The sequence below is a fragment of the Panthera uncia genome, chromosome D2, assembly GCF_023721935.1.
Source record: "Panthera uncia isolate 11264 chromosome D2, Puncia_PCG_1.0, whole genome shotgun sequence".
NCBI classification, from domain to species: domain Eukaryota; kingdom Metazoa; phylum Chordata; class Mammalia; order Carnivora; family Felidae; genus Panthera; species Panthera uncia.
This window is the reverse complement of record NC_064818.1, coordinates 28,732,828-28,757,407: the sequence shown is the minus strand read 5'-3', so window position 1 is coordinate 28,757,407 and position 24,580 is coordinate 28,732,828. Positions and strand designations below refer to the sequence as shown.

Below are 24,580 nucleotides of genomic sequence, written 5' to 3'. Positions count from 1 at the left end.
TTCCCCCAACCCCCGACCTGATAAATAACTTGTTTTTCCGTGGTGTCTCTTCAGTGTATATATTAGATTGCTGGAGTTTGCAAGATCCTTTCACGCACAGACGCGGTAAATGTGTCTTCTTGATCACCTTGTGGAAACGTCGACACTAAAAGGAGATGCCCAGACTCGCAAGCCTGGATAAGAATTAGAATTCAGTCGGATATGTCATTCCTAATTGCATGCACGTAAACATCCTCCAACCATTCAGTGTCAGGTGTCAGGAGAAACAAGGCTAGGATTCAGTTAACAGAGAATATACGATACTTGTCATAAAGAAATTTTATAGACTGCTGGAAGATAGAGGAGTATCAGTTATTCTGAAGACACAGAGAGGCACCCCAACCGTCCTTGGGACCAGTAGGAAGAGCACCCAAACCACATGGACCTCTATAAGAAAATACAGGGCTCTATGGGCACCTGCGTGGCCCAGGCAGTTGAGCATGGGACCTAGGCTCAGGTGATGATCTGGGGGTTCGTGAGTTCGAGCCCCACGTCGGGCTCACTGCTGTCAGTGCAGAGCCTGCTTTGGATCCTCTACCTCCTCTCTCTGCCCCTGTTTGCACTCTCTCTAAGTAAAACGTAAAAAAATTTTTAATTAAAAATACAGGGCTCTAAATCTTGCATAATTGGGGCAATATACTAATTCGAGGAGTTGAGGAAAGTGGTCCATGATCATCCATAGAATGACCTATGACAATGTCACTAAACTCTGAAGAACTAGTGATCCAAAGAATTGGGAATAATTTTTAAAAATCCGTTGAAATCATGCCTGGCTTTGAAAGTCTGCACTGCTTGGTCTTTCTCTGATTTTGCACACATTACTTAATTGGAACCTGAGTTTCTCCTGCCTGAAATCAGGATAACAAACTTATCTCGTGGGCTGAGAAAATTAAGTAAGATAATGAATGAAAAGGGATTAGCAGTGTCTGGCAAGTAAAGCACAATAAATGACAGCCATTAAAACTTGTAGGTGTTTAGAAAGACAACTTAAAATATAATCATTTTATGACAAAGGTAAATGCAGAAGTTTTATTTCTGTATTTACTGCACATTTTAAAATGACAGTTCAATGGAAAATTTTCATGTTTCACATAAAACTGTTACTTGATGTTTCACAGTCTCAGTTTTTTAACAGGTAAACTTATGTAAATCTACAGCAACTCTTTCTTTAACTTATACTCTGTGATATCTTTGAGCTAGGAACCTTGATTTACCTATTTTGTATCCCAAAGATTTTAAACAGCGCCTGGTACGTAGGCACATGGTAGATTGACACTAAAAGTTGATTGACCATTAAAATGGCAATGTTGGGGTGTGGGGAAGACAGAGAAATCCCTTGAAATAAATTTTAGCTCTGTGCCCAGGCAGGAAAGCAATTCAATCATCCTGGTATTAGGTGTAGAAGGGGGAGGAAGCATGAATGCAATCAACCAACTGATAAAATGCTTAACATCTAGGATTTCAGCATTGTACGTGGGAGTTTGGGGTACCTTTAGTGAAGGCCCAGTCCCTCCCTTAAGGAACCTCTGTGATACTGCTATAAACCATACAGGGACATTTTTATTACCCATAGATGTTCAACAACTGAGTGAGCCCAGAACACTCCTTAATGGAAAACTGTTGTCAAGGTTTATAAAATATGTAAGTTCCTTTGTAATATACCCACACATAGGCATAAGGCCAAAATTCTCAGAGGAAGCCTGCAAAGGCCCTTTTTGGGTCAAAGGCAGCCAAATTACTGCATTAAATCTAGTTATCAGTATAAAATTCAGCAACAAGTAGAAAAAAAATAGGTCTTATACATACATTTGATTGGAAATGTGAAGTTCTGGGTATTGATTCCGCCAGACCAGTTTCCTCTGATGTAGATAATGTCGTGTTTTCATAAAATGGGGGGAGAATTTCTGTTTCAAAAAGTATGCATACATACACACACACACTGATTCAAAAGTCTACACAACAATATGTTAGCAGTAATTATCTGAGTGATGTAATTATGGATGGTTTTTATTTTCTTCCATTTGCTCCTCTATTTTTTTCAAATTTTCAACAATGGATGCATATTACTAATATGAAAAAGGAATATGGTTTAAAAAAACATTAAACACTACCCACAAGACATGTGAAACAAAAACAATGTGAGAGGAAGCTCTCAGACATTCACACATAAATGTGAATTCATTATTCAAATTTCTAATAAGACAGACATTTACAAGTTCAAAAACTGAAGATCAGGGTAACTGATTTAATTAAATTCATAGCTGTTAAGTGACCACACTGGGGCACAAATACCAAACAGGAGGCTCTGAATAGCCAAAAGGTGGAAGCATGAAGGTGCTGGGCTCTATGAAGAAAGAGCAAAAATAAGGGGCTAAATGCAGCCCAAAGAGGAGAATTCTGCCCCCACCTTCTTCTAGAAGGTATGGAAAGCTATTAATCTTTTTTAGGACCTGCCCCATCTTCCTTGCTAATAGGGAAGCCAGCCTTTAGCAAGTGGACCCCTAAAATCTACCTCCACCCTGCTAGCATGCACCTACATGCTTATCTTTTTCACTCACTTCCCTGAAAGCCTTCAATGGGTTTCAAAATAAGGCCTACAAAGCCTTCCGAGATAGGACCTTACCTTGTTCTCATCACTGCTTTCCGTGAAGTGAGAAGCCCAGCAATGAGAGCTATTTCTCATTCACCATGCTTAGAGCTTGTTTTATTAGCTATTCTATGCCTTTGCCTCGATGTCCATTCCCACTTTGCTCCTTTTTTTTTTTTTTTAATTTTTTTTTTCAACGTTTTTTATTTATTTTTTTTGGGGACAGAGAGAGACAGAGCATGAACGGGGGAGGGGCAGAGAGAGAGGGAGACACAGAATCGGAAACAGGCTCCAGGCTCCGAGCCATCAGCCCAGAGCCTGACGCGGGGCTCAAACTCACGGACCGCGAGATCGTGACCTGGCTGAAGTCGGACGCTTAACCGACTGCGCCACCCAGGCGCCCCCCACTTTGCTCCTTTTACCTGACTTAATCCATTTTCAATCATCATGTCCAAAAAGCTTTCTCTGAACTCCCACCCCCGTTTGGTGGGCTGGGCTAGGTGCCCTTGTGCAGAGCTCTCAAATTATTGCACTAGTCATTGCCTTGGACCTAGGTTTCTGTGGCCACTTATTTCACTAGATTCTGAGTTCCTGAGGGCAGAGACCAGGCACACATTATTCACCTTTGTACCCTGAACATGGTGCCTGGGGCATTGTAGGTATACAACTTACTCTGACTAAAGTACTAGGACTCGTGCACCTTTGTAGGAATGGAGCCCCGATTTCATCTTCAGTATAAATGCAGAGCTCACAGCTACTCATATGCAGAGCCAACTGACACTTTTCCCCCGAGTCATGGCTATCTGGAACCCCATTTCCCATAATCAAAACCTCTCCCTTTGTCAATCCAGCACTGAGTCCTCCCCCCACACACCCCGGCTTAACTGAAATCTGGGTTTGCTGAAAAATACTGTTCTTGCAGCTTTCCCTCACACGTTGCTCATTCCCTCATATCCCACGTACCCTGGTATCCATGTCCTCTTCTTTTCTTCAAAACCATTTCCAAACTATTACTCCTTCACTATCATGCTAATGCCCTTTTCCCCTTGAAGATACGTGGCAATATCACCCTATACACTTTCTTGTTCCGTAACTTAAACTCTACCATTCATTGGCTTAGTCTTCCTCTCCCTCCTCAGTCCTAAAGACTTCATTGTCCATGAAAACACCCAAAGAATGCTAGATTCTCAGTTCTTTGACCATCTCATCTGAAGTGACCTTTGCCCCTGAACAGGCCTGCTACCAAACCCTGAACTTGTCTTCTCCCCAACTGCTCCACTCTTGAAATCTCAAATTTAGAGAACTTTCAGTGACCTTCAGGTCTTTGCTCCTATATTCTCCCAGTTATCAACCCTACCTCCACTTCAATGCCTAGGCAGTCTAGACTCCATGGACCATTACTCCGATCACTTTTGCCAAAGTTCTTCATCCTTTCATCTCACAGAGCAAAACCGCAATCCTGGATCAAGCAGGTATCTGCCATCTCCATCCCTACAACAGAATACTGAAATGTTATTACAGGAAGTCACTCAAGTGCTCTAATTGCTGCCAGAATAAATGAAGTCTCTAATCTCAGCTGGACCCTCAAAGCTGCCTGTGACCCTCAGTTTCCCTAGTAAGCTATCTTGTTCTACAGTTGATACCTCAGTGTTTCTCCCATTTTCTCAAATCTCCTAGCCTGCTACTTCCCTCTTCACCCTTAGTAGATGACCATAAAAGAATACCACAGAAAAAAAATAGAAGACATCAGGCAGGCACTCCCTTAATTTTTACCTTATCACCTGCAAACTCACCTACGTGATAACCATACTTTCCTCCTGGCAAAATGTGCTTCTACCTCTAAGGCTAAATTCTGTCTGCCTAAGCTCATCCTTCTGGGTCTTCATAGAGCTATTGCTCCATCATATGTTCTTTCTCTTCCTCCCTCCTTTCTGGCTCCTTCCTGTAGTAGTAGTCCATGCTCTAATTTCCTTCATCCTCCCCCAGCCCACACATACAAAAAACTGTCATCTCATGTCCTTTCTTTCACTCCAGCTTTAGCTTATTCTTCTCTATTCACAGCCAAATTTCTGGAAGACAGATTTGTCGTCTCTACTTCTTTATCTCTCATTTCCACCTGAACCCACTGTTCAATGGTGTCTACTTTCAACACTTTATTACTCTGGGTGTTCCCCACGTCAAACGTTTCCTTTTTGCCAAATCCAATGCCCATCTCAGGCTCATCTTCTGGTTCCTTTGAAAGCCTCATACTTCTGGACTTTCTGCCTTCTTCTTACCTCTTCTTGATAGTGATGGGATTCCCTTCCTATGTTATGTAGTGAATACATTAGTTTGCCTCTGGGTTTACTCCTTAGTCCTCTTTTCTTACTATACTTTCACTAGATATACTCTTCCACTGCCTTAACTACAATTACCATTGTTTTATTATTCCCAAATCTTTACACCTCTAGAACAGATCTCTCTCTGCTTCAAACTTACAAATCCAACTGTATACTGTTAACCTCCTCTTACATCTTCTTTTAAGATCTCATGGGCTATTCAATATTAAAATATATCTAATATTGAACTAATCATATCCCCCCTCCCTCCCCACATAACTTTTCTTATTCTTCCTCCTAGTACCTTATCTCAGTGACAAAAACCTGTTTTATACTTCTGCATCTCTCTCATCTTCCAAATCAATCAAGTACTGAGTCCTAACCATTTTATTTCCTAAAAACTTTGGGGATGCCTGGCTGGCTTATTGGAGGAGCACATAACTCTTAATCTTGGGGTCATGAGTTCAAGCCCCACATTGGGTATAGAGATTACTAAAAAATCATAATAAACTTAAAAAAAAAAAAACTTTGGAAATCTATCCATGTTTCTCAGTGTCACCCACCAACTATTTAGCACAGTGGTTAAGAATGCTGGTTCAGAAGGTAGACTTATCTGGGTTTAAATCCTCATTCCACTACATTGATCCAGCTGGGATTCTGGCCAAGTAATAAGCTCCTAAATGCCTCAGTTCTTATCATCAAAATATGTTACCTACTAGTAATGCAGACCATCACCTCTACCTTAGATTGTTCCAACAGCATCATAAGAGGTCTCCTTACCTCCAATCTGGCCCTTCTCTGATCCAGTCTCTTCAGTGTAGCCAATAATCTTTTCTAAAACACAAATCTCATTATGTCATTCCTTACCTTAAATCTTTTAATGGTTCACCAGTCTTCAAGAGAACATTTAAACTTAATGCACACAAGACCTTTAAAATAAGGTCCCTGTTAAATACTAACTCATTCTCTCTTATTCCTTCCCTCTGCCTGTCACATGCAAACCATACTGAACTGTAGGTCCTCAGACTTGATATGGTATTCTTTGGCTCTGGTTATTTGCATATTCTGTTCTCCTGGCCTCTAAACCCTCTCCCTTCTGAACACTTCTTCCAGCCATTCACACATACTTGCTTAGATCAACGGACACTTTTGCTTTACTTCTTTTTTTGGGTATCACTGCTTGTAAGCCTTTCTGACTCCTAAGACTGGTTTGGTGTACCCAAACTAGGTCCTTAACATTCCATCCAGGTAGGATCTTAGCCTACCATCCATCCATCTTAGCCTTTAGATGTTAATTTCATTCATAACTGTTTGTCTTTAGACTGTAAGTTCCTTGAAGATAGTGCTGTGCCTTGTTCACCAACCAAATCCCTAGTGATCAACACAGTGATAGGCACATAGTAGACTTCAATCATTATCTGGTGAATAAATTATTGAGTGTACACTGCTTGCACACCTTTTTAATTAACTGTATCTAGAATTTAAATGTTATACCTAACCAGTCAACCGTATATATATACCCAACCAGGTATATATATATACCTAACCATATATATATGGTTTATATATCCCTTTAATGTAGAAGGGATTTCTTTTCTACTACATAGCCTATGGAAGGAATGATCTCAATACAAATACACCACATTTTTCAAAATGCAAGTAATCTTAAGATTAATTTGACTGTCATGTTTTAGAAGAAACTGTAGAAGATTACACTGACAAAATTCTTAACACATAGTGAAAAGAGACAATAAAAGGAGGTTTTTTTATTCAAAGGTATAACTGGATAAGTAGATTTGTTTACAACCATTCTTGTGAAACACTTTTTAAAAAAATATGACCAACTTCTTTGCAAAGAGCAGACACATACCTCAACTATGATGACCTAATTTTTGGTGGATAATGTACATGATTAGGCAGAAATAGGCAAGCTCACACTGGTAGATTAACTATCAAATACTCAGTCAAAACTCCGTTTGTGGCCCCCGCTTCTTGATCGATTTCTATTCCCACTTCGTCTTCTACCATCTTGTCGACTTCCTGACCGACTCCCCTGTCGACTCTGTCTACCTGACCGGCCACCAGATCGACCACCTGACCGGCCAGATCGGCCAGACCGGCCACTTGACCAGCCACTCCTCTGCCTGGAGTTAGAAGATGTGTTTCCATCATAATATTCTTCAATTTCAGGTAACTTGGCTGGCAATGAAAGTATCCAGTCTGAATCATGCCACTCTGCCTGTTGGGGGAATTTAGAGGATTAATATAAATGCAAAATAGAAACCATAAGCAAATACACTGGGTACAGGAGATTCTTTTTTTAATGTCCATTAACTATTAGCTAATTAATCTTCCCATTAAATTCAAAGTTTCTGGAACAAAACTGAAAGCCAGAAAACAAAACCAAAAACATATTCAAAGTACATCCATTAAAGTTCCTAAATTTTAGTCTCAGGAGAAATTCTCAGGCTCATTTTGAGGCTCATAATTTCATACTCAGTTTATACACTCTAAAAGAGAGCACTGATTTCTTGGCATGAAACAAGTAGGCCATTAACAAGTAGTGCATTTCTTTCAGCAGTTATATTGACAGAAGCAAGAAGTGAGAGCTAGTGATGAAGATTAAAACCTGTCAACACAGGTGAGGACAAAAATACACAGCCATTGGAAATAATTTGGTGTCAGGGTAAACAACTCAAGATATACAAATCAGTGCTCCTAAGAGCATCACTATGTTATATCCTGCTACATTAACTGTTCATTGTAATCATGAGTTGCCAAGGAAAGTAAATATTAAAATACCCTGTTGGTAAGAGTGAGCAGAGACAAACACATATACCACTAGTGGCAATATATGACCAAAGCCTTAAAAATGCACAAACCTTTTGGCCAAGCAATCATCTTAAAAAATTCATCTTATACCATATGGTTTCATTCATGTGGAATTTGAGAAACTTAACAGAGGACCATGGGGGGGGAAGACAAGGGGAAAAAAATAGTTTCAAACAGAGAAGGAGGCAAACCATAAGAGACTCTTAGATACAGAGAGCAAACAGGGTTGAGGGAGGGCAAGGAGCAGGGGCGGGGGGGGGGGGGGGGGGGGAAAATGGGTGATGGGCATTGAGGAGGGCACTTGTTGGGACAAGCACTGGGTGTTGTACGTAAGCAATAAAGTATGGGAATCTACTCCCGAAGCCAAGAGCACACTGTGTACACTATATGTTAGTTAACCTGACAATATATTATAGTAAAAAACAATAATTAATTAAATAAAAATAAAAATAGAAATAAAAATAAAAAATTCATCTTAAAGGTGCCTTGGTGGCTCAGTCAATTAAGTGTCCGACTCTTGATTTTGGTCATGATCTCACAAGTTAATGAGGCTGAGCGCCACATCATACTCTGTGCTGACAGCTCAGAGCCTGCTTGGGATTCTCTCTCTCCCTCTCTATGCCCCTCCCCTGTGTATGCTCTCTCTAAGTAAGTAAATAAACATTAAAAAAAATTCCATCTTGGGGCCCTGGGTGGCTCAATCAGTTAAGTGTCTTGGACTCTGGATTTCAGCTTGGGTCATGTTCTCACGGTTCGTGAGTCTGAGCCCCATGCTGGGCTCTGCACTGGCAGCTAGAAGCCTGCTTTGGATTCTCTATCTCTCCCTCTGCCCTTCCTCCACTCGCATATTTTCTCTCTCTCTCTCTCTTAAAATAAATAAATAAACTTAAAAAAATTCATGTAGGGGCACCTGGGTGGCTCAGCTGGTTAAGTGTTCAACTCTTGGTTTCAGTGCAGGTCATAATCTCACAGTTGGTGGGTTCACGCCCTGTGTAGGTCTCTGTGCTGGCAGCAAGGAGCCTGCATGGGATTGTCTCTCTTTCCCTCTCTATCTCTGCCCCTTCCCTGCTCTCTCTCTCAAAAAAATAAACATTTAAAAAAAAATTCATCTTGAAGAGATAAACATGGCAATGCATAAAGAGTTAGCTATGCTACCCCTTTTTAGCGATGACAACTTGCCCACAAGAACAAGCCCTTTGTGAAGGACCTCCTGTACCCGTCCCCAGAAGAGAAGAGGAAGGGCAAAAAGAAGCGCCTGGTGCGGGGCCCCAACTCCTACTTCATGGATATGAGGTACCCTGGGTGCTACAAGATCACCACCATCTTCAACCACACACAAACAGTGGTGTTGTCTGTGGGCTGCTCCACCGTCCTGTGCCAGCCAATAGGAAGAAAAGCAAGGCTTACAGAAGGATGCTCCTTCAGACAGCAATGGCAGTAAAAGCACCCTGAATTAACATGAGTGGGAAACTGTCCTAATAAACAGATTTGGATACAAAAAAACACCCAAAAAACCAAAAAAACGGAGCTAGCTATACCATCATTCATGGCTGTCCTGTTTATAACAGTATATTACTGGAAATAACCTAAATGTCAGAAAACAGAACATTAACAAAAGTTGACCAGGGGTGCCTGGCTGGCTCAGTCAGTAGAGCACACGACTCTTGATCTCAGCTTCATGAGTTCAAGCCCCACATTGGGCATGGAGCCTACTTAAAAATTTTTAAAAAACAAAAGAAAAGAAAAGTTGACCACCCACATGGCCAAATGCAGGGAGCTGTTAAAAAATAACTGTATAGTTGACAAAGGAATGTGTTCATGATATATTCTTAATTTTTAAAAAGACTTAAAGAACAGAATCACCCCCAAATACATATACAAATATGCACAGTAGTGCAATAGTCAAATTCTATAGTGTAGGAATCTAGTAGACAATCTCTTTCTGCAACAGATAAAATACAAGAAAAATTTTTTAAAGTGACAAAGAAAGAAGCAAGAAACTGCAGATTAAAAGAGACTTAAGAAACATCAAATTATAATGTATGGGTCTTATATTCTAAGATATTCAGGAGACAAAAAAATAAAAAATATTTAGGAGACAATAGGGAAAATTTAAACACAAAATTAGATGATATTAAGGAATTATTATTTTAGGTATTTGAACTATGGCATTATGATTATGTTTTTAAAAAGTATCCCTAGTAGATATATGGAAATATTTATGGTTGAAATGACAGAATACCTACAATTTCTCTCAAAAGCATACATACAGGAGAGTAGGAAAATGGATGGAAGTGACATGAAACAAACCAGCTGTGAGCTGATCACAACTGCAGCTGGGTGATGGGTACATGAATATTTATTATGCAATTCTATTTTTTATATTTGAAATTATAATAAATGTTTTAAATTATGATATAGCCTAGATATATTCTATAAAGGAAAATTAATTGACTTAGGCATCATAATGATATTGTGACTTCTTTTAAATGACTTCTTTTAAATTACTATTTTAAATGGTTAAATATTCAACTATTTAACAGATAAAATTTTTAAAGTACCTGTAACCTTTCTGACTCAGTTGTAGGAACGTCAAAGCAAACACCCTAAAAGCAAAATGAAAAAATTTTTATTTAGATGCAGATGAGTTGAATTTTTACTAATACACTAGTACTTGCTGGTAATCTTACAGCTAAAAAAAAAAAGAAAGAAAAGATAGGGTGTGCCCCATGAATGCTTACAAGATTAAAACAACTAACATATAAATAATGCATGAGAGTGGCTGCTTATTATATTTTCTAAATCTGAAAAGTAAAAAAAAAATCTAACAGGAATCTACTACTAAAAATATAGAGTACTCTCTAGAAAAGTTCTTGTAGACACTTTAATGTTGTTCCATGTCCACTGTAAAAGGATCCATGTAATAAATTCTTTGGAAAATTTAATGCTGGAAAATTTCTATCCTGAAGAGATGCAGTATTTATCGGATAATGGGAATGATATAACCCAAGATGCTTCTTCTTTGGTACTGGTTGTCAATAAACTGAAAGTTAATTTAATTCTCAAGTACAGCAACTAGCCTGGCCTAAAGATTTTGTTAGATTTTCCATGCCCTTCATATTTTTTCTGAATGCGTTTATTTGTCTCAGATTTGCCACAAAACTTTTTTTAATGGTAATATTAAACTTTGAGAGAAATGATTATTTCCAATAAATGATAAAGTTAATAAATTCTAGGCTAGAATAAACCTATGTAGCAAAGTTGGATGAATAAATGTAACATCTTTCCTCAAAACCATTAGAAGAAACAGTCAGTAAGATTAGAGATAGTTTTAACTTTGCTGTTTCAAAAATGTATTAAAATTCTTACTTTACTTCATTATCCTCATTAACAACCAAAGCAGGCCACTTAAAAGTCAACACTGCATATTCTCTAAATAACAGAGCTGTTCAGCTGTTGAATTTATAAGTTACTTAGTCATAGAGTAAAACACATACAACCACAGATAATATGTGCACAAAAGCAGAAACTTAGATAACTTGGTTATTAGACAAACTAAGCAGAATGACTTACAGCTTTCTAGAGAAGTAAATTATTTATAAAACTCCCCAAATTTACAACTGGAAACAAACCATCACACAGAGAAAACCATATTATGCACCCTATTAGCCTTTTAAAAAAGAAAAGAAAATCTACTGGGCTTTAGAAACATTTATAGTAGTTGATTAAAAAGCTTTTTATTTCTGTAGAAAAACCTACCATATTTCCTTTTAGGAGACACATTCTGGTAATTTGGGACACAGCATTACTACTCAGCTTTCTGTTAAGTTCTTTCCAAGCGCAACTGACATCTTGTATTTCTTCTGGGCTTTCCAGAGTCATGGTCACAAACCCCTTAAAAATTAAAAGTCACATCATCTTTGGGAAAAAGGCAGCAAAAGTAGGACAATGAAGTTCTAACTTCATGACTTAACTACATTTTTCATGAGACATCACTATAACATGGCTGCTAAAAAAAATAACTTCTTTAAAATCGTATTAATAGAAGACTAATGCTTACAGATCTTTGAAAGAACAATTCTTCTTTGTGTTGCTGTAAAGACTCATGCTTTAAGAAATAATTAAACTAGAGCACCAGAGGGGCACCTGGGTGGCTCAGTCAGTTAAGCGTCTGACTTCAGCTCAAGTCATGATCTCACACTCCGTGAGTTCGAGCCCCACGTCGGGCCCTGTGCTGATAGCTCGGAGCCTGGAGCCTGCTTTGGATTCTATGTCTCCCTCTCTCTCTGCCCACCCCTCCACTTATGCTCGTCTATCAAAAATGAATAAATGTTAAAAAAAAAAAAAAAACAACCTAGAGCATCAGAGAAAAAGTTGTAAAGAATTAAGGAAATGCTGAAAGAGTCAAAGCTTGGAGTGGAAAAACAAGAAGACATAAATCTCTAAACTTCTGAAGGACTATTACATATGCAAAGATTACTTGTTCTGTAAAACTTCACTGGACAGCAAAAGGATCAGCATGAAGAAGATATAGGGAGGGATTCATCTACTTTTTTAAGTAAGCTCTATGCCCAACATGCAACTTGAACTCACAACCCTGAGATCAAGGGTTGCATACTCTATTGACTGAGCCAGCCAGGATCCTCTCACCTATCTAACAAATATCCACTGAGTGTCCCCTATGTATGTGCCAGAGACATAGTAGGTGCTCAAGATTTAGCAGTAAATAGTCCTTTCTCTCATGAAGGTTATATTCTAGTGCTGGGAATAGGAGTGGTGGTGATGAGGTGAGGTAGACAGTAAATAAATAAGCAAACATAAACACTAGATAGTAGTAAGCATCATGAAGAAAAATAAAGCAAGACAAGGGAATCGAGAGTAAAGGGAAAGGTAAGCTATTTTAGACAGGGTGATCAGGAAAGACCTCTATAATACAGTGATCTATGAAGAGAGACCTGAATAAAGTGTAGGAGGAACCCATGTGGTAAAAAGAAAGAACATATGAAACAGTACAAGTAAGTGCAAAGGTCTTATGTGAAAGTAGGTTTATGTTTGAGTAACAAGTAGGTTAGGGTAGCTGAAACAAGGGGAGAATGATAAGAGATGAGGTCATGGGGCACCTGGGTGGCTCAGTCGGTTAAGTGTCCGACTTCAGCTCAGGTCATGATCTCACAGTTCGTGAGTTCGAGCCCCGCGTCGGGCTCTGTGCTGACGGCTCGGAGCCTGGAGCCTGTTTCAGATTCTGTATCTCCCTTTCTCTCTGCCCCTCCCCTGCTCATGCTCTGTCTCTCTCTGTCTCAAAAATAAATAAACATTAAAAAAAAAAATTAAAAAAAAAAGAGATGAGGTCAAAGAGGTACAAAGGGGAAGACCCGGTAGTGCATTTGTGGTAAAGACTCTGGATTTTGGTTTAAACTATAAAAAAATTTCAAACCCACTAACATTGTTTATAAGATATTTAATCAGAAATTAGATGACCCATCTGCCAAAGAGGGATTCCTTTATTAGATAAGGGCTGGGAATAAATGATCTCTTAGGTACTTCTTAGCCTAAAAGTCTATCAACATTTTCCTAAAAAGTATGGCTTAAGTAATTTCCTAAGAAGTATTTGGTGGCAGGGTGGCCGGGTGGCTCAGTGGGTTAAGCAACTGACTCCTGATTTTGGCTCAGGTCATGATCTCAGTTTTGTGAGTTCGATCCCTGCATCAGGCTCTGTGCTGACACTGGAGCCTGCTTGGGACTCTCTCTCTTTGCCCCTCCCCAACTCACACTCTCTCTGTCTCTCTCAAATAAAAAACAAAACAAAACACACACACAAAAAACAAAACCCCAACTACAGAGAATAAGATACCTTCACAAAGGGAATACATGGCAGTTTCCACTGTAAACAAGTGATCAAACTAAGCAATTTTAGTACTGGAACAATCTGACATCATATGCCTCCTGATGTAATGTAGTATAAAATACATATATATACTATATACAATATAATATATAATATATAATACATATATATATAATATCACCCACAGGGTGCTTTGGCCAAAACTATCTAACCTGAATATAAAATCATGCTTTGACGTTACTTCCAGTTTACAGGAAAAGCTGAATAAAGACAAAAGTTACATGATGTATGAAAAAGAGAAAACCAGAAAAATCCAGGTGAGAAGTTTTAGACTCTGATCTAGACAACTAATCTATACTCTTTAAAAAAATAAAAATAAAAATGATGGGAAAATAGTTCCAGATTAAAAGAGAAACATTAACACCAAATGTAACATATGAACTTGAATTGGATCCAGATGGTTTTTTAAAAATGTTCATTTATTTAGAGAGAACAAGAGCAAGTGAGCAGGGGAAAGGCAGACAGAGAGGGAGAGAGAGAATCCCAAGTAGGCTCCATGCTGTCAGTGCAGGGTGCTATGTGGGGCTTGAACTAACAAACTGTGGGGCTCCAACTTATGAACTGTGATATCATGACTTGAGCCTAGATCAAGAGTCAGACACTCAACCGACTGAGCCACTCAGGTGCCCCAAATCCCGATGTTTTTTAGAAATACACAGTGTGCTGGTGGGGGGAGATGGACACATGAAGTCACTCCCAGCAAAATGACATTTGGCTAAACCATTAACACTTGCCAGATGGAAAGCCTCAGACACACCAGATGTACTCATTTATCCTACACCACCAAATAGTCCCAAGTAACTTTATCTGCCCTGCTCTTTTTGTTCCCCTCTCCCACCAACTCCTTCTCTCAATCTTTCTCTCTCCACCCAGACATCAGAGTGCTCTCTTACGGATGGGTCCGGTCATCCAGGGACTCTCCTCACTTATACCATGGTGAGTACCTTTTAACTACTTGCAACCAATAGCTCTGATGTGATTTGTTTTGACATCTGACACTGATCTAGCAGGGGACTAGATCAGTAGTGTCACACCATGCACACACCCCTCCACATATACAGGCAATCCTTCCTTTGCATGGTACTGTGTGAACTGCATAGCGTCTATGCTTTGATTTACATGGTTCCATGGCAACTTACAAAATAAAGAATAGATTCTGGTATGTAAGTTTCAGTTAACACAGTACTGGCAAAATAAAGGTCTCATGGTTTTCTCTCCAGATAGATGAATTATCTATGGTTCAATTTTAATCTTTTCTCAATCACATAATTTTCTCATAGATTTCTACCTTATCAGAGGTGATCAAAGATCGTGGTTCAAAACTTGATGCACCAGAGATGTGGGCTAATGCTGCAGCCAATGCATCAACTGCCCCTTTCTCTTCAATCAATCTCTGAGCTGATGGTCGAAAAAAATCAACAGCAGCATAAGAAACAGAAGCCAGAGACCTATGGTTTAAAAATAGTACATTTTCTTGGTCAAGACAAATGTAAAAAATTAAAGATAAGAGAATGAATGGGAAAAGAAAGAGCAACGTTTTCGTATTTTAATATAACTAAAAGTCTGCTGGTAAAACTGGTGATTAAGTTTTCTGATATTTGAACTAGGAGAGCTTAAAGATGAATAGCCTAATACAAAAGAAAAACTTATTCAGCAAGGTCAGAAAGCATACCTGATGGCATCCATGCTTTTAGATTTAACTAAATCCATTGTAGAAGGAACACCTACACGTTTAAAAGTAATTCCCTGAAAATGAAAGAATTACATTAAAGAAAAATGGAAGTCTTTACAATTAATTCCTAAATTAATATAGTTTGTTGAATTTCCATTTCTTGGACTTAAAGATTTCCAAGCCCCAGTAGATCAAAAGACCTGCTTTTTTTCTAATAAATCATCAATTACAAATTCTAGAAAGAGAAAAAAAATTTAATTGCCCTTAGTTACAATCATGAAATTTCACTTACAAAATAAAGCTGATTCTAAAAGAGGAAAAAAGATGCTGTTTATGTCTATCAACTTTTTTTTCTTATTACCCTATCTCATTTTACAAAGTAGATGAAATAGTGTTTAAAAAACACACATCAAAGGGGCGCCTGGGTGGCTCAGTCGGTTAAGCATCCCACTTGGGTTCAGGTCACGATCTCACAGTTTGTGAGTTCGAGTCCCATGTCGGGCTCTGTGCTGACAGCTCGGAGCCTGGAGACTGCTTCGGATTCTGTGTCTCATTTTCTCTCTGCCCCTCCCCCACTGGTGCTCTGTCTCTCAAAAATAAATAAATGTAAAAAAAAAAAAAAAAAAAGAAAGAAAAACAAAAAACACACATCATAAAAATAGGAAAAAATGTAAAATGCCACAAAACAATACAGGCCACAAAAAAATGTACATAATTTCTTATAGAAACTGGCCGTTGTACTATTATTCAATATAATCTTATAAATACACCAAGACTATGTCACAGTCACCCCTTCACAATGCTGGACTATGAGATACTGAAATCACAATGTGCTTCTGATTTTAGAATCAAGGGAGAAATTCAAGGGAAAAATGAGAAAGTCAGCTCTTCTGTCTTCACAATAAAAGCTGTATCAAAACAAAGTCTTGCAGCTCATATAAATTTAGCTCTCCACATGCTTCACATCCAAATGCAGCTTAAACTGAGAAAATAGTTATAAGGATCTATTTGTGAGAACAAATATAAAAAGAGCTCTAAGGCACCGTTTAGATAATAAGCCTGAAATAATTTAACTCTACTTACTGCTTTTTGTTCCACATATCGTAGTTGACCTCTTTCTCTTGGTTGATAAAAACATATGCAAATCCCTGTCCGGCCAGCTCTACCTGTGCGTCCAGAACGATGAATATAGGACTCAACATCCTAAAAATAAAAGAGGCATTTTTTAATACTTCTTAAAAAAATCTGGCAAGTAAACACAGTCATTCCAACAGTCAAAAAATAATGCTAATAATAACAAAACTACTACCACCAATAAATATATTATTTCAATCTTCTTGCTCTTTCAACATTCCAAAGAACTTTTATGCTGAATTTTTGGATAAAAGAAATAGGATTTTTTTTAATCCACCTAATCCCAGGGCTCTTCATATGACAACTTTTTATAATTCCTTTGCATGATTCCACGCTTTAGATCCAAAAAGGAAAGTTAATCATTTGCTAAGGCATCAGATTCTGACTAATTTAACACTGCATTAATAAAAAAATGGCTAAGAGGAAGAACAGATAACATATTTTGCATATCCCAGGCAACGTCTTGTAAATAAGTAAAATGGCAATTTATACAGTTGTTCTTCTATTCCCTAAATAAAATCTCATTTCTTACCTGGGGAGGAGAACTTTGAATCACCAGGTCCACCTCAGGTATGTCCAAACCACGGGCAGCCACATTGGTTGCCACCAAAACTTTAAAACTACCTTCTCTGAAGCCTTTCAGGGTAATTTCTCTTTGTGACTGTGCTATGTCCCCATGTAAACACTGGGCATTCTATTTGACAAAAGAGAAAAAGTAAGTGTACAACTCACACTTGCAATTGATAGCACCATAACACCACACAGTCTGTACTCTTTTTTTGTTACTTTAAAAAAAAAATTTTTTTTTTAAATAATCTCTACACCCAGTGTAGGGCTTGAACTCACAACCCCAAGATCAAGAATCAGATGCTCCACTGACTGAGCCAGCCAGGTGCCCCAATCTTATTTTCTGGTAATTACATGATGCATGCCTATTGTTCAAAAAGACCAAATATTAGAGAAACTAAATATTTAATATAAAATGTAAAAGCTTCCCTTAATATCAGCCTCATAATAATTGACTAACCATTTGGTGAATATTCCTCCAGATATTGTTTTATTTTTTTTTTTTAATTTTTTTTTTTAACGTTTATTTATTTTTGAGACAGAGAGAGAGAGCATGAACAGGGGAGGGGCAGAGAGAGAGGGAGACACAGAATCCGAAACAGGCTCCAGGCTCTGAGCTGTCAGCACAGAGCCCGACGCGGGGCTTGAACTCACGGACCGTGAGATCATGACCTGAGCTGAAGTCGGACGCTTAACTGACCAAGCCACCCAGGCGCCCCCAGATATTGTTTTAAAAAAACATACAAGACACACAACCCACACATAACGGCATATACTATAATATTATATATTTACTCATAAAAATGGGATCATACTATATACATATATGTATTGTTTCAAAACAACGAAATGCTTTATAAATTTACTACCTTAGCCATTTTTCTACATCTATAGATATAACTCTACTTAATTTTTAAAAACTGGATATGATTTCTTCATATGGATGCAGTGTCATATATTTTAGCAATATCCTACTGATGTTTGGGTCATATCCAAGTTTTCATCTTTCATAATACTACAAGTACTATACTATACTATAAGTACTTTGTACTTATACCTCTGGACCACTCAGTATATGTATATTTCAGTAGGAATCATATCTAGAAGTTGAATTTTGGGGTCAAAAATTATAAACATTTGGTGCACCTGAGTGACTCAGTCGGTTGCATGTCTGACTCAATTTCAGCTCAGGTCATGATCCCAGGGTCATGGGACTAAGCCCTGCATCAGGTTCCATGCTGAGCATGGAGGCTGCTTAAGAATCTCTCCCTCTTTCCTTCTACCCCTCTCCCCATCACCCCACTAAAAATAAATAATATTTAAAATTATAAACATTTAACACTTTATTTAATAGCTATTGTAAAAGTGTATTATAAAAAGAGGTTGTGCCCATTTACTCTTCAACCTTTATGAGTCTTTACTTCATCATAACCTGCCTACCCTGTGTATTGTGAATCATTACCATCTTTGTAAATCTAATCATTTAGGCAAAAATGATTTCCCAATGTTTTAATTTACATTTCTATAGTATTTAGTGAAGTTGAGCCTTCTTTATGCGATTTATATATTACCTTTCATTTGTACTGAAAATAATTTTCCTACTATTATAAACATATTTCCTAGAATTCTAGCCACTATTAAAATTAAAAAGTTCGTAACAGTCCACATCTAAACCTTAGTAACCAAGTCTTAAGCATTCATGAATGAATTCACATACTTGGTGTGCACCAGATTCTGGAACAATCACGAAGCAACAGCCCTGGGATAGACAAGCTGACAGGCATTTTCAATACAGTATGATGATATATACTATGACCGGGTGCAGGCTGCTATAGGAATACTTACAAGGGAAGCCTAACTTAATTTTGTTTAAGGGTAAGGCAGCACTGAAGCTGAGACCTGACAGATAATAAGGAACCAGTAGTCAGGTAGAAGGAGAGCAGGAGGCTAGGGAGTTTTGGGCAAAAAAAACTTCATACATGAACAGGGTGTCTTGAGGATCTACAATATTTGAGTATTGATAAAGCATAGTGTGTAAAGGGAAAAATGATGAGAGATGAGGCTGGAAAGGAATATGAATTATATCCTGAGAACAATATGAAACAACTGAATGATTGTAAACAGGATTATCATGAACATATTCAGATTATCATGAACATATTTGCATTATAGAAGGAACACTCTGATTATAATGTATAGAATGTATTAGAAAATGGCAAAACAGAAAGACAAAAGCTAGAGACCTAGGTAGCAGGCTGTTGTAGAATTCAAAAGATGTATCAATGGCCTCACCAAGGCAGTGCCAATCACCCTCTATGCATTCAACTAATACTTTATAACCTACGAAATGTCAGACACCAGGGATAAAATTGCAAACAAAAATAAGACTGCCTCTGTCCTCATGGTCTTTATACTCTGGTAGGGGAGATGGAAGTTAATCAAATTATGAGACACACAAATTTAGCCAACAACCGTAATCGATGCACGGGTATAAGAGGCAAAGAGCATTTATAGGAGGGCAATCCTATACTGGGGAAACAGCAGAGAAGAGAACAGAGGTCTCTGCCCTCACATGGCCACTGTTTGATGGGGAGCCTGTCAATCAGCAAGATAAATGTTGTAAAGTCAGGATGGCTAAAGGTGATCACAAGAAACCAAAGAGCAAGATGTCTGCTTATGCCTTCTTTGTGCAGACATGCAGAGAGGAACCTAAGAAGAAAAACCCAGAGGTCCCTATCAATTTTGCAGAATTTTCCAAGAAGTGCTCTGAGAGGTGGAAGATAACGTCTGGGAAAGAAAAGTCTAAAGTTGATGAAATGGCAAAGGCAGATGAAATGCACTATTATTGGAAAATGAAGAATTATGGACCAGCTAAGGGAGGCAAGAAGAAGGACCCTAATGCCCCTAAAGGCCGTCTGGATTCTTCCTGTTCTGTTCAGAATTCTGCCCCAAGATCAAATCTACAAACCCTGGTATCTCCATTGGAGACACGGCAAAGAAGCTGGGTGAAATGGGGAATAACTTAAGTGACAGTGAAAAGTAGCCTTACAACAATAAGGCAGCAAAACTGAAGGAGAAGTAGAGAAGAAGGATGTCGCTGACTATAAGTCCCAAGGAAAGTTTGATAGCACAAAGGGTCCTGCTAAAGTTGCCGGGAAAAGGTGGAAGAAGATGAGGAGGAAGAGGAGGAGGCAGAGGCAGAGGCAGAGGCAGAGGAGGCGGAGGAGGAGGAATAAAAAAGGAGGAGGAATATAAAAACCGTTTATCTGTTAAAAAAAAAAAAAGGACAATCTGACCTAGTTTGGAGCAAGGAAGAATTCCCTGAGAGTGGTGCTCTAGACTTTTATCTGAAAGATAAGTAGGAGTTGCTAGGCAAGGAAGATTACAAGTTCAAGAGCCCTGTGGTGTGAGGAAACATGGCAGATATGGAAGAGTGTACAGAAATGACAGGAAAGTATAATAAGATGAAGTTGGAAAGGTAAGTAGGGGGCTAAGCCATAAATGAATTCAAGAACTACTGTCAGATGAAACTGGGGGGACCTGGTGAAGAAAGGAGAAATGAGGTACAAAGGAAAGAAGCATTATTCTTGACTCCCAGATTTTAATTTTCTGCAACAGTAGTAAGAAAGAAATGGACCATTTTCAGCCATGGAAGATAGAATCTAAAAATACTTTGTGGCTGGGGCGCCTGGGTGGCTCAGTCAGTTAAGCATCCGACTTTGGCTCAGGTCATGATCTCGCAATTCACAAGTTCGAGTCCCATGTTGGGCTTTGTGCTGACAGCTCAGAGCCTGGAGCCTGCTTCGGATTCCTCTCTGACATTCCTCCCTCTCTGACATTCCCCAGACGCTCTCTCTCTCTCCCAAGAATAAATAAACACTTTAAAAAGAAGTCAAAAGCAAACATATGTTAAACAGTTGGGACAGTTTTTCATAGTGAAATTTTCAAATTCCCTTTATTTTTTTCAAAAAAAATTTTTTAACATTTATTCATTTTTGAGAGAGAGAGAGAGACAGAGCATGAACAGGGAAGGGGCAGAGAGAGGGAGACACAGAATCCAAAACAGGCTCCATGCTCTGAGCTGTCAGCACAGAGCCCTGATGCAGGGCTCGAACTCACAAACTGCGAGATCCTGACCCGAGCCAAAGTCAGATGCTCAACCAACTGAGCCACCCAGGCACCCTTCAAATTCCCTTTAAAAAAATTTGATACAACATTGATTTTTTTCTTGATAATTAGTCCTAAGGAGGGACATAATACATTAATAATGCCAATGATGGGGTACCTGGCTGGTTCAGTTGGTGAGCATACGACTCTTGATCTTGAGGTTTTGAGTTGGAGCCCCATGTTGGTGTAGTGATAAAATAATTAAAAAAAAAAAAAAAAAAACACACAGTGATGGTTTCCAGGTCTCTAACATCTGAGTAAATTATTTTCCAAAAGTTTGTGTGTGTGTGCGCATATGCACGCACGCGTGTGTGTGTGTAGGTTTGTTTAGAATTAAGAAAGCATTTTTCTTGGTAAAATCTGACCTCAAGGAAAAAAATAGTTAAAAATAAAGAAAATAACCACTGAAGTTCCCTCAACAGTCCCTAAAATCCTGTATCACCTATAATGATATGCTACTATTTTTGACCTAAATAGTAAACCAGCAGAGCAGAAACTGCATTGCTCTCAGCCACAGAAGCTGATTATTGTCCAGTAAGTGGGGGAATTCTTACCCAGCTTCTGCAGCAAGGCAGTTCCTCCCTAGGAGACAGAACAAGAGCGGCTGCAACACTGCTGCTGCTAGGTGTTCTAAGGCAGTAACAGGAAAGGTAAATCAACCACCCTCAATCACTTTCACCATTTGGCATCTGTGTATACCGTATACAAAGCTAAAGCTACACAATTAGTTAAAACGATACTGAGGAAGATGTTGACAGAATAGTCTTTGAATCTCTTGTTCTCCCATAAAAACAAATAGAGCAACTGTATAACAAAATTAAAAATCCACAGACATCTATGACAAAACTAAGTGAAAGTATTTTCATGATTTCCAAAACATGAGCAGGTAGGGACAGATGTGTGTGTATGTATGAGGTGGGGAGATTTGCTGGTCCTAAGAACAGATACTCCCTGCAAAGCCTAACGGACCAATTTGAGAACAGCAGCTAAACGTGGCAGAGTTTTTGTACACTCAATGGTGATTCCAGAGGATTCTAAGAATCCAGAGGTAAGATCTGGAAAAGGCTGGAGCAGCCTGGACCCTATGTGAACTTTCAAAACTAATAAGCCAATGTTTCCTTGCCAGGAAGAGCTCCACACTGAGGAGAAAGTGTTGGACCTAGGATCCAAACTGAGGATACCAGGGATTACAGAAGCAAAGGAATAGAAGATCCGCATAAAAATGAGGGAAGGGGTGCCTGAGTGGTTCAGTTGAAGCGTCCAACTCTTGATTTCAGGGCTCAGGTCATGATCTCACAGTTCGTGGGTTTGAGCCCTGTGTCAGGCTCTACACAGACAGTACAGAGCCTGCTTGGGATTCTCTCTTTCTTATTCTCTGCCCCTCCTCCCCCCACCCTCTCAAAATAAATAACTTTAAAAAAAAGTTAGGGGAAGGTGTGCTCAGAAGTGAGGGCGGGGCCGGGGCCGGTCAGCCCCGGGGGTCCTGGATGGCGGGGAGAAGAAGGGTCGTGTGAAAACTGAGAACAAACTGAGGGTTGATGGGGGTGGGAAGGAGGGGAGGGTGGGGGATGGGTATTGAGGAGGGCACCTTTTGGGATGAGCACTGGGTGTTGTATGGAAACCAATTTGACAATAAATTTCATATATTGGAAAAAATAAATAAATAAATAAATAAATAAATAAATAAAATAAAAATAAAAAAAAGTTAGGGAAAAGACAGCCAGAGCTCAGAAAGTGGGATATGATTTACTCCAAAAACAACGGCAAAACATATTTAAGATACTGAAGGAAAGGAAATATGAACCAAGTATTTTAATATCCAGCCAAATGATTTTCAGGTATCATTACAAATCACAAACAATCTATTATCAACAGGTAATATTATTTCCATAAGCCCTTCTTCAAGAATCTACTATGCCACTCTCAGACAACAAAAATGACTGGAGAGACACTGACATAAAAACTAAAGAGTTTTTTATGAGTTTTTTTTAAGTTTAAAAACTTTTTTGAGTTTTTAAAGAGAAAGAACTATGCATTATATACTCTTATAACATAGTTTTGCCCTAAATAAACAAACAAACCTGAATTTCCAGGAAATACAGAAGATGACAGAGGAACATGTTAAATGACTTCACAGGGAAGCAATACTCTAGATGATGGAAACTTGGGTTTTTTAAATAACAAAAAAGATGAGGCACCTGAGTGGCTTAGTTGGTTGAGCGTCCAACTCTGAATCTTGGCTCAAGTCATGATCTCACACTCGTGAGACTGAGCCCCACATTCTTAAGATTCTCTCTCTCCCTCTGCCTCTCTTGTGCTCTCAAAAAATAGAAAAAAAATACACGAGAAAAAAAGCTACAAGAAAAAACAGATGAGAAAGGAATCCACACATTAAAGAGATATATTGAGGGATTCCTGGGTGGCTCAGCTGGATAAGCGACTAACTTCAGCTCAGGTCATGATCTCACGGTTCCTGAGTTCAAACCCTGCATCAGGCTCTCTGCTGTCAGCACAGAGCCAACTTCAGATCCTCTGTCCCCCCTCGCTCTCTGCCCCTCCCCACTCATGCTCTCTCTCTCAAAAATAAACATTAAAAAAAGTAAAAAAAGAAAGAGATATAATAAAATCACACAATTTACGAATCTTATTTGAATCCACAAAAGAAAACTATAAAAACAAAAACTATAGGGGCCCCTAGGTGGCTCAGTTGGTTGAGCATCCAACTTCAGCTCAAGTCATGATCTCACAGTTTAGGAGTTCGAGCCCCACGTGGGGCTCTGTGGGAACAGCTCAGAGTCTGGAGCCTGCTTCAGATTCTGTGTCTCCCTCTCTCTCTGGCTCTCACCTGCTCATGTACTCTCTCTCTCTCTCTCTCTCTCTCTCAAAACTAAACAAACATTTAAAAAAATGTTTTTAAACAAAAACTATAAAAGAAAAAAAGCAATCATGAGACAATTCACAATTTGAGCACAAATTGACATTTGAATATACTAATTACTATTAATTTTTTAGATGTGGTAACATTAGTATAGGTTTAAAAAAATTCTTTTCTTTTAGAGACACATACCCAAAAATTTATAATATGTAATAATATGTTATCCAGGGTTTGCATAAAAATAATTCAGGAGCAGGAAGTGAGTGGGCATTTGGATGAAATAAGGTTAATTGTTGCAGTTGATCCATTCATTCAATAAACATTTGTAATTCATTTTATAACACAACTTTCAACTATTACCCACTCTTACCCACAGGAATTCATTTTGTTTCAACCTTTATATTTTCAAGATCAATTTATGCAAAGTCTTGAAAAACCTTCTCATGAAAATGGGTAGAATTCTATCCTGACTTAAAAGATCATG

General features: G+C 38.6%; 2 protein-coding genes and 1 pseudogene across 4 annotated transcripts in view; 2 read left to right on the top strand and 1 right to left on the bottom strand.

Annotated features, from left to right (window-relative positions):
- Positions 1 to 6,682: 6,682 nt before the first annotated feature.
- DDX50 (DExD-box helicase 50) overlaps positions 6,683 to 24,580 on the bottom strand; it is a 32,631-nt gene continuing 14,733 nt past the window's right edge. For all 3 annotated transcript variants that reach the window (XM_049645150.1, XM_049645152.1, XM_049645151.1), the window contains 7 exons: positions 17,020 to 17,181; positions 16,437 to 16,556; positions 15,354 to 15,427; positions 14,970 to 15,129; positions 11,536 to 11,670; positions 10,338 to 10,382; positions 6,683 to 7,183 (listed from right to left, as the gene is read on the bottom strand). In XM_049645150.1, coding sequence (XP_049501107.1) covers positions 6,905 to 7,183; positions 10,338 to 10,382; positions 11,536 to 11,670; positions 14,970 to 15,129; positions 15,354 to 15,427; positions 16,437 to 16,556; positions 17,020 to 17,181 — 975 coding nt within the window. In that variant the 3' untranslated portion in view covers positions 6,683 to 6,904. The remainder of the gene's footprint in view (positions 7,184 to 10,337; positions 10,383 to 11,535; positions 11,671 to 14,969; positions 15,130 to 15,353; positions 15,428 to 16,436; positions 16,557 to 17,019; positions 17,182 to 24,580) is intronic.
- On the top strand, positions 7,481 to 9,217 carry LOC125933539 (40S ribosomal protein S27-like). The gene is made up of 2 exons (XM_049646659.1): positions 7,481 to 7,489; positions 8,963 to 9,217. The coding sequence occupies exons 1-2, from the start codon at positions 7,481 to 7,483 to the stop codon at positions 9,215 to 9,217; spliced, it is 264 nt and encodes an 87-aa protein (XP_049502616.1).
- LOC125932681 (high mobility group protein B3-like) lies at positions 19,682 to 20,832 on the top strand (annotated as a pseudogene).